Source organism: Thamnophis elegans, chromosome 11 (assembly GCF_009769535.1).
Source record: "Thamnophis elegans isolate rThaEle1 chromosome 11, rThaEle1.pri, whole genome shotgun sequence".
Taxonomy (NCBI): Eukaryota; Metazoa; Chordata; class Lepidosauria; order Squamata; family Colubridae; genus Thamnophis; species Thamnophis elegans.
The window spans coordinates 71,036,570-71,050,387 of NC_045551.1; the positions used below are offsets into that span (position 1 = coordinate 71,036,570).

The 13,818-nt window shown below is 46.5% G+C and overlaps 1 protein-coding gene across 1 annotated transcript; it reads right to left on the minus strand.

Annotated features, from left to right (window-relative positions):
- Positions 1–7,180: 7,180 nt before the first annotated feature.
- On the minus strand, positions 7,181–11,472 carry C11H10orf71 (chromosome 11 C10orf71 homolog). The gene has a single exon (XM_032226280.1). The coding sequence runs from the start codon at positions 11,470–11,472 to the stop codon at positions 7,255–7,257; it is 4,218 nt and encodes a 1,405-aa protein (XP_032082171.1). The 3' UTR covers positions 7,181–7,254.
- Between the last annotated feature and the right edge of the window lie 2,346 nt (positions 11,473–13,818).

Genomic DNA, 13,818 nt, shown 5'->3' on the forward strand with positions numbered 1-13,818 from the left:
AGGGCATCAGCGGTGGCATCTAGGGGTTGTCCAGCCCGGTGATTTGGGTGATGACCCAGCCCTTCCATTTATAGTGCAATCTGTTTGAAAGGTTTTATGGGTCAAGGGACACTTTTTTTTAAGCTTGCAACATTGGAAAAACAAACACCTTAGGCCAGACAGTAAATGATATCTGATTTTGGGACATTGGCAGTACAATTCCGTAGATGTATTTCCAGAAATAAGTTTCCCTGAATCCGGTGGAGTTTCCTTCTAGGTAAATGTCTGAAGGATTATAACAAAAGGAGTTTTGCAAATGAATCCATTCTCAGATCCCCTCTTTGATGGAGAGGGATTGCTCTGTTCTCTCCCCATACCAAGAATCCTTTTTCAATTTGAATCTGATTCTTGCTGCGGCAAACTGTAAATTTCACACAAATGAACACCTCTAGTTCTGCCTCCAGATCCCCCTGAGAGGTTTAAGGCAAACATCCTCCCTTCCTTCCTTCTCGTCTGCAGAGCAGGAGGAAGAACGGCCACCGGAACAATCACTTTCAACCAAAGTTTGATTCACGATTGTAATTAATTAGAAGTTGTGGTGCTGCAGATTTTCCAGATCCAATTCCTGCCTTGTCCTAATTCCTCTCTGGGTGTCTTCTGAAACCAGTTGTGCTTAAACACACACACACACACACACACCGTTTTTTTAGGAGTCGCCCATTAATGCGAAGACGTGCTCCTCTTCTGCCCTGGCAAAGATCCCTTGGTGTCCGGAGGAGTCGCTCGGGAGCCCGTGGGTTCACTTACGGAGGCTTCGCACCTTAGCTACCCATCACAAATAGAGTCAGCGCCCTTCTGATTCCTATGGCAGTTTAGAGTAAGGGAAGCGGAAGTGTGTCTTATTGGGGGAACCTTTAACCTGTAGAATTATAGTCCTGGACCTGTAAACCAGAGATGAAGAGAGGCGCTGTAAGCAAGGGAGATGTTTTCCCAACTGACAGGATACCTGAATATTCCTTAAATAGCTTGGTGAGCCGAAGGGTGCCGAATACGCACCAACCACACAGGCCTAGAGCATTTCTCTGGCACGAAGGCAGAAGCCTCATTCTGCACTCTCTTCTTTAGGACGACAACAAACAACCTTGCAGTGTTGCCTTTTTCAGGGGGGCGAAGCCAGCGATCCCACCTATCTCCCCCCTCCTCAAATTACGAAAGGGTCATTTCTCCTCTGTACAATTGATCCGGATTGAGCTCCCCGGTGATCTCTCTGATTCCCTGGCATTCCCAAAAGAGAAGAGGCAGGAAACACAGCTGCCCTCCCCTCCCCTCCCCTCCCCACATTAGCCTGCAGCCAACTCCTCTCCCCCTCCGGCCATCACAGGGCGTTCATCTGAAGAGCAACAAGAGCAGCTCTCCCTGCCAAGGAAGCTGCTGCGCCAACAGCCCAGAAAGGAAGGGAGCCCACCCGGCCTCTTTCCGCCACCCTCCCAATCGCCACCGCGAGATGCTCGGTTTTTCATCCTCTTTCCTTCCAAAAGTTCCGCCACCAGAACGGTTTGCCAAACAGAAGCAATTTCGCTTCCGTTGCAGCATAATTACCGATCACTCAGGTGAATTTGCCCGTTACGTATACTAACTCTTCATTCTAATGGTTTGATTAAACTCATTTTTCCACCAGAAAGGTACATAAATAAGTGAACTGTTGAGCAAATTAAGAACACTTAACAGCATTGCATCTGAAAAGTAGTTATGCTGATTAAATTTTCTGTCCTTGAGGATTTTCAGGAAATTACTTTTGATCGTCAATAACACAATTAAGTAAACTACACACACATTAGCATGAATAATTGATAAGAAATTATGTATTACCACGAAGCACTGATTTAATAATTCATGGTGCGACACTCTAGTGACTGTGCAAAACTGAGGCCATCACAAAGTCTGCCTGATGGAAGGAGCTGCAGAAGCTGCCTGGCAGATTCGCTGTATAATAATAATAATATGAAATACTCCGCATGATGGATTTTCTGTGGCTTTAATAAAAAAAAGTAAACTCAGAAGAAAAAAAAAAAGGACTCCAAAGACAATTCTGTATTATTCGTAAGTCTGTTTTCGTTTCTCCCTGGCCTGGCTGATTTCGTATAGGTGAATGCAGGTGTGTGTGTGTGTGTGTGTGTGTGTAAGTGCACAGACACAGCTGCGTGCCAGAGTCCTCCAGAGCTGCTCCAATGTGATCCTAAAGGCCCCATTGACCCAAACCAGCTAAAGGATGGGACTGGTGCAGAATCTCGGCTGCCTCCCTGTGGAGGAGAGGTTTCTCAAAGGGAGGAGAAATAGGGAGGGCAAATGGATGCAAAGCCTATTTGAGTTTCTGACAAACTATTAATCTAAGAAGGCGAGTTGGAAAATCTTCACTCTGCCCGAATGAATTTCCTGCTTTGAATTGATCCACCCAGTCTTGGGCTGTTTGCTATAATTGACACTAATTCTTCAAGATCTCCGGCGGTGATTTATTTTCCATCTTTCCTCTGTGGGATCCTACAAACATTAACCGAAGAAGAAATCTTCTCTGGGACTAAGCTAAGCCATGCTTGCATGTTTCCATGTTTGTGGGTGTGCAACAATTACAGAAATGGGAAGGGAGGGGGGGGACAATGGTTCAGCTGACCGTCATCAGGTTGGACCTGGCTAAAAACAATTGTTTTCATGTGTTTTGGGGGCAGAAATCCACCCCCACCTCTGCTGCACCTGTGATAAATGCCTAAAACCAGACCGAACCGTCCCCAGCAACCGTCTTCTGACCGCATGGAATAAGTCTGTCCTGTGATCTCCTTCAGCTTTCCTAAGGAAGAAAGGTGGCTAATTTGGAAGAAGTGAGATTGCAGTGAAGGAAGGCTTCTGCTTCAAGGTTTTGGCTATCCCAATCCTCTCGGCTTGTCCGGATCAGACACAGGGATTTGATTTCTCTCATGTGCAAATGATGCACTCCAATTTATTTATTTCTTCCTTCCGATTTCCTGATCTGAGTTCCCTCTCTCTCCCCCCCTCCCCCCCTCTCAGACAAATCTCCTCCTCATTAATAAATGAGTAAGTCCAGGATTCAGAAAAGTATTTGAGTCGTATTATGACTGTACTTAGTCCAGGCTGGTGCTGGAATTAGATCCAATCAATGCCTTCAGTCAGAAGCTCTCAGGACTTAAATATTCAACCTGCAGCTGGATAATAGCTGGCGGGGGGGGGGTTGCCAACGAGAGGGACTTTTTCACCTCCATCACCCTGAAGACGGAGGAGCAAGACTTTGAGCTGCAAGCGAGAGAGAGCCCAGGGGACTTTAAGGCTTGGTCAAGGGCCTCCGGACTCAGAGACGAAGCTTCCTTTGCGGTGCCCAGAGGGCTCGGTCAGCAGCCTGCCCCGCAGGTCATGTAGCACGTGGTTTGACCCTGTGATCCCAACAGGTACAGATGGGAATTCCATATTTAATTGTTGGTTCCATGTGCCTAACTATGTTTTCTAATTAAGTTAGATCTGCTTTGTTGCATCTGAACTTGTTTCCCTATGAATCCTTCTGCCTGTGAAATATTCTTTATTAAATGTCAGCATTCTCCTCCCACCAGAGATTTCCTCTCTCAAATGGCAGCTGTGGCCCCAGGATTGGTTTCTCCCACCCGCCGGCCCAGCAGAGCCTCGGCTCCCGGGAGGTCCCCCCCCCCCGGTCAGGCTGCAAATAAAGAGGGAGCCTCATGTTGGGCAGCAGCCCACCCGGCCCACCGCTCTGCCCTCCAGAAGAGAGACTTCACATCAGGATGGAGTTCACACCATGATGAGCTTGGCTAACCATGGTTTAAAGAATAAATCACAATCAAGCAAACCAGATTTTGGATTAATGCGCTGTGTAAATTTAGCTTATGTTATATATAATATAACATTAAATTATAATTGCAGGTTATAATAAGGATTTATCAATGGCTCTATCATATCTTCACCTTACTCTGTTTTCCCACCTTTAATTTGTTCTACTACACATCTTTGCTTTCCTTAAGTCTCAAAGATAACATAACTGGCTGGAATATGGGAATAGATGCAGAATAGCACAGACGCTAACAGAACACATTGACTTTTATTAAATAACTGAAATGGGTTTGAAACAGGTTCATTTATTCCTATAAATTATCTGTATCAACTCAGTTATAAGACTACCCTGGCCCTAAAATTATTCCTAATCTTGATTGTTTGAAAGGGGACGATATTCCCAGATTTGGGATTGTATTTAAAACTGGAACATGGTAGAGGGTATTTTTTCAAGGGTTCAAATATATAGTAGCAATCATATAGCTTTATCTGAACTGCTTTTTAGCTAGGTTTGACAAAGGATATGCTAATTTACTAAAATTATTTTTAATAATTTTAAATGAAATGAAATTTAAAGGAATGCCTATATAGAAGACCTATATATTACACAGGTCAGAAGGAGGGCCGAGAAGAGATCTGCAGGCTCCTCACATCCTGGTCATAAACGGTTTCATCTCCTCCCCTTGGGATGGCGCTATAGGGCACTGCATGCTAAGACAAGAAGACAGAGGAGGCGGCTTCTTCCCTCGAGCCACCGCTCTGCTGGTTTCTAGCCTTAAGCTCTACACCGACTCAGATAATGGGAGATAATTTGAAAGCATGCAAAGGTGAGTAGATAAATAGGTACCACTTCCCTGGGAAGGTAAGAGTGTTCCATGTGCCTTTGGCATAGAGCCATGCTGGTCACATGACCATGGAAATGGTCTTTGGATAACGCAGGCTCCCCCGGCCAAGAAACGGAGATGAGCACTGGGCCCTGGAGTCGGACACAATTGGACAGGAGAATCCTTTGATTCCCCCCCCCCGGGGGCTCCTTCGGGAAGAATAACGAACTGAATGTGGTGGGAACGTCCCGCCTTATGTGATCACCCTCTCCGTCTTCTTCCTTCTCCGCTTCTGGGTATTCAGCCGGATGCAGGATAATATATCGCCTGCATCAGTTCTGCATCTTCGGTTTAAAGTCTATTTTTCCCTGTTTCCATAAGCGACAAAATTCTTAAAAATAAAATATGCTTTAATGATCTTTTTAAAAGGTAGTAGTCATATTGGGCATGAGAAATAAAAACCCAAATTCCGTGGAGGCAATACGTTTATTTGGCTTATTGAAGTGTTATAAAATCTGCACGCTTTTAAAATCCAAGAACTTTTCACCAGCCAAGATTAGTCAAGAAAGAAGGCAGACAAGCGAAGGTAACGTTGCCCCATTTGTGAGAAGTCGCAACTGACCCGTCTGCAGGATCCCCTTCTGATGCCTCTGGGATCAGCTCTGCCCTTGTGCCCTTCCCATTGGAAGCACTGCGGGGGGGGGGGGGCTGAAAACGATGGCTTAAAATAAGACCCATGTGCACACAAGGAGCTCCCCCAACCTAATGTTTTTTAACAGCCAATAGATATTCAAAACAATGATCTAGATCTCTTTGCTCTGGTGGGGACCAGATTCCTGGGATGTCCTTCTTTCCAACAACAGAAGGAAAAGAGCCGTTTTTATTGCGCTGATTTCCCCCCCCCCCCCCCACACACACACACTTACTCCTAGGCTCCTGAACGGCAGCATGTGGCTAATAGGATTCAAACTGATTTCACCCCGAGAAGAAACCTCTTGGGAGAATGCTAGCTATTTCAGTCAGATGTAGAAGCAGTATTTGAGGCCATGTTGATTTCACTACCTGAGGAATCTCCTAAAGGGAAGACAGGCCTGCAGAGTTACAAACAAGACCCTCAGCAGGACACTCAGCGCTATAAAAAACACTATTTTGTTTAACTCAACTTTTCTGTTGTTTGAAGGCAAAACCTCCCAGAAATGTGGCCAGCAATTAACAGAAGCTCTGAGTTGTTATAATGTGGAGCTCATCACAAGAGCTGATTTCAGTCGCGAACCCCCCCTCCCCCTCCCCAAAGGGCCATTGGGGACCATTGCAGGAGGGGATTCCTAGCCTCTTGGAAACCAGTTTTCCTGATCCGGGGAAAGGGAGGAGGGCAAATGGAGAGAGATGGGAGAGGTTCGACTGAGAGAGTTTCAGCCCTCCAGTCCTGTTTGCTGAGATGGATCTTATCTCCATCTTTTTTTGGGGGGGGAGGGGAATTGGGCTGGTTGATGGTATAAGGGATTTAAACAGGGACAGGTGGAGGAGGGAAGAGATCAATATTCTCCAGTCTTCTTTCCGTCTTGCTACTTTACCCCTGGCAGAAAACTAACGGCTGCAAATTATCTTTATAGATTTGGGAAAGTATCCTTTGGAGAGGGGGGCGCGGAAAGGTCCGGTTCACAAGATGGTGATGTAAAGGGGCCAGTTCTAGAATTTTCCTGTGCCGGTATGTATCTGAGTTTACATAAAGTCTATATTAAAGTGACATAGTAGAACGTGTGGGTTTTATTTGCATAAAGTCTATTTTAAGCTGATACGATACAAGCTGTGGATTTCCTGTCTTAAAACAGCCAGAAAGCTCACAACTGATTTTTGTCAATGGCCTTTGGAAGGCTAGGGAGGGGCCCCGTGGCCACCCAGAGTCACCTCTGCTCCTCTTTCTTGACCTCCAGCTTCATCAGCAGAGGCTGAGCACCTAGCGTCCTCCTGGGGGTTTAGATCAAAACCTATCAGATGGCAGATCACGGCCAATCAGAGGTGAGCTAGATCTCTTGCCTGGTCTTTCTTTTTCTTTTTTTTGACACTTTTGCAAACGTACAGATAAACTTTTTTAAAAAAAATGCTAGCTTTTCTCCACCACTGTGTGTGCCATCCTAATAAGCAATGGAAAACAGAAATGTGAAATGTGGACATATTTCATTTCAAATATATTAACCAAATATAATTCAATCACTCGGTTTCAAAACCTGATGTTATATTCCAATTTCTCTTCAAATCATATAAAACCTGATGTCTGAACTCAGAATTACATTTTTGAATAACTGAGCCGTGAGGTATGAATCCAGATCGCTCCAACCCAACCCTCAGGTAGTCAGGTTGAAGCATTTCTGTGTCGTACATCAAATGTACAGAAAGGTCATTAATAGATTAGAATTGTTCAGAGTAAACAAAAAAGTGAATTCTCATTAATATATTTTCTTATTCTACATTTGATCTTAGCAAGAAGGCCGAGAGGTGATATTATTTTGTTATAATTGCTGTGCAAGTAGAAATCCTCACCATTTGTGCTTTCAGGTACGCTTAGTCATTCTTCTAAAATTATAGCAAAGACCAAAGATTCTCACAATACGCCTTCGGCCACAAACTCTTCAGCCGAACCCATGGAGACGTTCTCCGTAGCAGCAGAGGGGCTCATATCCTTTTCAAAGTTTGAGGGGGATCCATCGACATTTTGGCCACCGATATCAAGCAGAGGTGGATCTGGGCAGGGAGAGCCATCTAAAGGCCCCGGAGAGGAGGCCCCCCCCGGCTGCTCGTCTGAAACCGACCCCGAGGCCTTTGTGAACATTTCAGAAAGCTGAGCTGAGGACGGGAGGGCCGGAACAGAGGCTACCCTGGGTGGGAGAGTGCTGGGACCCCAGGCACAAGGAGGAAAGGACATTTCTGGAGAGGGTGTTTGAGACACGTTCCTCTTGCAGGAAGGAGCTGGCACTTGGATATAACTACCACTTTCTGGGTCATAGAATGTCTTTAACCGAAGCGGTAAATCTACAATGAAGAACTCCCCTGAATCCGGGTCCTGGAGCAGCTTCCGCTGAGTGGCAGGCAAAGAGGGGGTGGGACTTACGGAGAGCAGCGGTTGGTGCTTTATCGGATCGCATTTTGGGGCAGTCAAGGGAGAATCGGGGCAGACAAGAGGCCGCATAGGTTGGACGGGTGTCAGGGATGAAGCATCTTCATTCTGGGCCAGAGTTTCATCCTGAAGCTTTTTCTGTTGAGCTTCCATCTTTTTCCTCCTACTTGCCAGCTTCTTTGCCCGCCGTAACGCCTTCTCTGTCTTGGGTGGCACCGTTGGGGGTTTGGCTGTTGTCCTTCCCATTTGACTCACCAGCTGGAGTCTTTCATCCGTCCCCAAAGGGCCGTCAGCATCTCCAGGGAGCTGACCCCTTCGCTCTGGATCAAGCGTGGGTGTCGCGGAAGGCTGATCTGGGCTTCCTGTCGCTCTGTGTGGTGGGTGATCTGCTGCTTTCTCACTCTGTGATATGTTTGCAGTCGTATCTGACAATGGACCCACGGAAGCTGACCTGGGACTCTGTAGGGAAGAACCTGCTGAATTACTCAATGGAGACGATGCGTAACCGAAGGCGTCACTGGAAACGGGAGAACAAGCAAGATTTTCTGCTGCTATGGGGGACTTTCCCGCTTGGCTTATTATTTTTTTAATGCAAGGACCCCCTCTTGGTCTAGTTAAGGCACGGTTCTTCACACAATGTACCCTTTCTCTTACAGGGGGCCTCTCCTCCCTTTCGAAGCCTAGATGTGGCTGAATGGCAGAACTGGACCTCCCTTTTCTAATCCTGATCTTCTCTTTGGAAGTAGCTAATTTCTCAGGGCCTTTTAACTCCTTCTCTGGTGAGACTGATACGCAACCAGTTTCTTCGGAATCTGCCCCCACAGAAGGAAAAGGGTCTAACCCTTCGCTGAAGCTGCCCTTGGTTGCTGGACTACTTTTGTCAGCCCCTTGAGAGCCCCCGTTCCCTTGGGGAGACCCCCACCCGTCCTCCTGGGCATCCCTGGGATTCTCTTGGGGGGCCGGAGGGGCTTCTTCACAGGACAAAGACCGGAGCAGAGGCAGCTTGATGGCTTTAGTCACAGGGGGAGACTTAAACGTGTTGTCTTTAATCATGAACAAAGTGGGCTTCAGGACGCTTGATAAGGTTGGGGTGAGGGGCTCTCCCGGCCTGCTCTCAGCTTCGCGGTCTGTGTTCTTCCAGCCGTCTTCTTCCTTCTCCTCCAATGCAGCCTCCTGCAGGACCTCCTCCTTTCCCTTCTTCTCCTTGTGGGCTTCATCCATAGCAGAGTCACAGTTGCTCAGAAGGTGGCCGTGCAAATCCTCTTTCTTGGCTTTCTTCTCTCCCTCTCTGTCGCTCTTCTCTTCTCTTCCATCCGCGTCGTTCCTCCTTCGCTGGCTCTCCTGGAGACAGGCTTTCTGGAAAAGCTGCATGAGAGAACAGGCTGTCTCGGGAAGCGGTTGGTCTGCCGTGGTAACAAAAGATTGCTCAGAAGAATCATGGGGGCTTCTTCTGCCCTGGGGGTCGTTCCCAGCTGAGGAGCAGGCCTGAGGTCCCTGGTTACCTGCCTTTCCTTCAGCCGGATAAAAGAGATTTCCAGAAGCTCCATCGGCATCTTGACCCAAAGTGACTTTTTTATATTTGTGTTCCTGCACGACCTCTGGCCGTGCGGCTGCTACACCTGCCAGGTGAGGTTTGGGTGAAGGAGCAGGTTGAGCTTCACTCTGTTCCTGCACAGAAATCATCTCAGCCTCCTCCGTGTGCACGGAATCGCTTTGCTGCAAATGATTCTTATTTTGGTACTTTAAAACACCTGCCCTTGACTTAGATAAGCTCAAGAGTACATCATCGCTGATAAAATTCTCATTTAGACTGGTGAAACTGTCCTTTTCCTGGATGTAGTCCATCTGGTCAAATATATTAACTTTATCAGTGCCACCAAGCGTTTTTTCACTGTCGTCACCCAATACGTCGGTTGCCATAGCAGCTGCTTTCAGGTGGCCCTCCCTCTTGCCCTTGTCCTCCAGGGCTCTCAGGAGAGGAGAGGGGCTGTAGGTGCTTTTCACGCGTTTTCGGATGTCCTTCAAGTTAAATAGCAAACGTGGCGCTTTAGACTTGTAATCGTTCTGAGAATAGAAGGCCTTCTCCTCGGTCTCCTTGGCTGCTCCGGCTTCCAACATGAATGGAGTCACCACTAGAAGCCGGTTTCCTGGTGGTCCTTCATTCTGAGGCTCGAGGGGTGGGACCGGAGTCAGGAGGGCCGAGATGCCGAAGGGAGGATCGGGCAAGGTCACCCGTGACTCGGGCGCAGCTCTTCCGACCAAAGGGCCGACCTCAGGGGGCTTTCCGTACGGGGAATCTTTCAGGTCTAACGCTTCTGCCGCTTTCATTCTACCAAGAGTAGCTTTTTGTTTCCTCCAGGGTGGAGGGCCGCCATTTCCTGCCCTAAGTGCAAATTCTGGCTTGGTGGGTTTCTCTGCTAGTCCAGTCATGTGGGGCATCAGCATTCCCTGCGTATCAGTGGGGTGGAATGCGGCTTCTGGAGGGGGAGAGAGTTGAGGGAAAGGCGATGGGGGGAGTGGCGCCTTGGACACTGGGATGGAGAGGGACATTCTTGGTGGGAAAAGCGTGGTAGACGTTGGGGAGGTTGGAGAAGGACCCTCGTACACAGGTGCAAGTCCCTGGGCTGAGAGCTGTGGGGCAACGGTGCATGTTGCATTGGCCGGAGAAGGGAAATACCCGTCTGCCGGAGGCACCGAAGAAAGGGAGGCTTTGGAGAGAGACTGTGGCGAAGAGCCGCCAGAGAAGTTTCCTTCTAGCATGAAGGCACCTATTGGCTTCGGCTCAGAAACGCGAGGCCTCGTGAAGAAAGGCGCTTCCTCAAAGCAACCGAGGCTGCCCTCTGCGGGCATCGCCTCTCCCATTCCAGTTATTTTTTTGTGGTGTGCCTTCCATGACTCAAAAGCGCTGTTTTCACTGTGGAGAAAGCTGCTTTTTCTGGCTGCTTCTTTCGCCTTTTCACTTCTGGATTTCACCGTCTTGTTAGAGATGCTGAACTTGGGTGTATTCGAAACGTTTGCTTGGGAAGGATGGGAGGCAGGCGGGCTTCGATAGACCAGATCTATTTCGCTAAATCCTTTGCGCTTGTCGCTTGGATTTCCTTGGTTTGGGTCGGGAAGTTCAGGGATCCCCTTTGGGATGTTTACAACTCTTCTGCCACTCCAGAAAGCCACATCGTCCCCACATATCAATGGACCTTCTGCCAAACTATGGTTGACTGGCTGCCTGGTTAGCAGAAGGGAGACCTGATTGTCAACCTTATCGAAGGTCTTGATCAAAGAAGACACTTTTGAGATATGGGTACAGTTGTGCAGATCAGACAGTGGCGGCAGATCCAGTTTCCTTCTTATGCTTGGGTTGACTAGATAATACTTCTTATCTTCGTGAGTTTTGGAGTTGGTAGAAACCTTGGAAAGTAGGAATGTTGCGTGATCCTTTTTCGAGAGTTGCTTGTGGAAGTTGGTGTTTCTCCTGAGGGCATAATCCCAGGGGCCGTGAAAGAATTTGCTAGAGAACTGATGGGAGATGTTGGGTGGCCCCACAACAGCATCTACATCTGTGTAAGGTGCTTGAAGCTCAGCCACGCACAGGCTTTTGAACGCTCGGTCGGTGAGGCTGCACACCTCTCTGTCGGTGTCGTCCAGCAGGCTCCCGATGCTCGAGGCGTCACTCTGCCCGTCTGCAGCGTGTTTCTTATTCCCCTGCATGGTCCATAGGAGTCATGAATGAAACGGGAGGTTGACTTCTGGAGCTATCTGCAATTTCATATTCATTTCTCGTAAGGAAGCACAGCCTGCAAATTGAACACATATAAGTTTACGTAATTGTATTATAATACAATCCAATCGCACATAAACCTTTGCTGTTTAATTTCCCATTGATCCCCAATTTAACCTAATATTCTAGAATTACTTGGTACTAAAATATTTATACATGATATATACTTAAAATAGTTTTGAACTAGAACAGCTCCCAGAAATATAATTAAGAGAGAAATGAAGAGTTTTAAAAAATGGTGCTTCAACTTTCATAACTCTCCCCCCTTCCCTTCTCCGGGAATTCTTTTTTAAAAGCCAATTTTTCTTTTCCCCTCTGAAAACCCGAGTTGTATTGTTATTAGTCCCCTTGGTTTGGCCTTGTAGAATCTCCTCCTCATTTAGCTCAGCCATGGGGAGAACCCCAGAGGGGGTGCAGAGCCCAGGATGGGCTTTGCAGGTTTCTATATATACTTTTATGCTCCGGATTCTGTAATAGGAACCGTGTCATGACTCAACAATGATGATGCCATGTCTCCTTTGAATGTCTCATCCCCCCCCTCCCTCCCTCCCTCCCTCCCCCCGGATGCTTGGCCTCTTTCTTTGGGAAAAGTCGTTTGTGATTGACGTGTATAATAAAAACCTCCGTCCAAGAGTCTGTTCTGCACCTGAATTTGTTTTTATTGCCTAAAGTGTTCTGTCTTTAACTCTGTATTCTGAAGAAGGTCTGATGGTAAGATAAAGTTGCTGGGACTAGCTGGGAGTTGGGCTCTAATTTAGCAAGTCCTTCCAGGTGAACGGAAGCAGGATCTTGAGTGATTGCCTGGGGCAACTTTGACGCTGGACCCCCTGAAGGAGTGGACAGGATACTGAAGTCTGCTATGGCTTCCACCTGCTTACCCGGCCCTTCCTGGCTGGTGAAGGCCACCTACTGTTGGGTCCAACTAGCCAGACCTGCTTGGCCAAGAGAAGGATGGGGGCAGCGTTGCCTCCTTCCTCAAAAGCTTTCACAGTCCTTCATTTCGTTGTAGTTTTTTCAGTGTCACGCAAACGTGGCCTTTGGTGGCTCTTAAAACTTGTGGGCTCTTTCCCACAGACAGTGGGCTGGAGGGCATGTGTGAAACAAGTGGTTTGTTGTTCGTTTTCCTGATGTTTGTTTACTTGTATTATCTATCACATTGATTAAAAAAGAATCATGTGGGAGGTACAATGAGAATAAAACTTCATGTTTTCTGCAATGTCCTAAAATTTTGGGGAAAAGTTATTACATATTTGAATTTGCCTGATATATCAGGCTTAATATTTTTGACATCTACATTCTTTGGAACTAGGTAGCTACCCTGGACAACAGGAAGAGGTTCTCCCTCGGGAGCCTCCCTTTTGCCCTTCAACACAGGAGAGATAAAATCATAGCGCCCCCCCCCCCCGTTCCTCAGTGGATCGAAGACCTGAGGTTACTTTGACTTACAAATGAGTTGGTTACAGAGGTAGATTACATATAGATGATTACGGTTACTATAAATAATGGCCATCCTTTATTGAAATTGTAATACCGAACCTATATTCATTCATAAGAAGTCACTACAAGCATAATTTTTATAACTTATTTCTCTTACTTCCCTTTCTCTTTCCTTTTGTTATTCTTTTGTCTTTGTTCTGTTTTATAAAGGCAAAATTGTACAAACGAAAAAAGCCACCACGCCAACATGGGACGCATTGCGAACCTCCATTATCTCCTTTAATATTTAATTTGGTGCTGGAACCCCTGGAGTGTTTAATAAGATGAACTGGTGATGCCCAGGAAAAGCCCAGGCCTGAACCGCAATACAAATTGTCCCCATCATGTGATACTTGGGTGCTTCTTAAAGGGATTATAAAAACATGGCACTGGTTGAGATTGTATAGTTATATGGGAAATATGCCAGGTATACAAAAATCAAACGTTATGCCGATTGGCAATAAGGTTCCTAAAGATGTGAATTTTGTCTTTGTTGCTTGTTCAGAATCTATTAAATAGTGATTATAATTCCTATGAATTATAATTTTAGAAGATATAAACAATTTAAACTATATTGACCAAATGAAAGGAGACATCAAGAGATAGAGGAAGATGCACCTATGCTTGTAGGAAAGGAAATATTACAATATACGTCTGTCTCCCTCTCTATATTGATTTCATTTGTTAATCACATTAATATGGTTACCTATCTCACAAAAAGTGACTGTGTGACTTTAATAAAATGACAAATACCTATAAATCATTATAAAAATATTTTCAGAACATTGCTACTTAAATGT

What these genes read in the sequence shown, in the direction of transcription:
- C11H10orf71 (XM_032226280.1), bottom strand. Translation starts at nt 11,472, where the DNA reads ATGCAGGGGAATAAGAAACACGCTGCAGACGGGCAGAGTGACGCCTCG.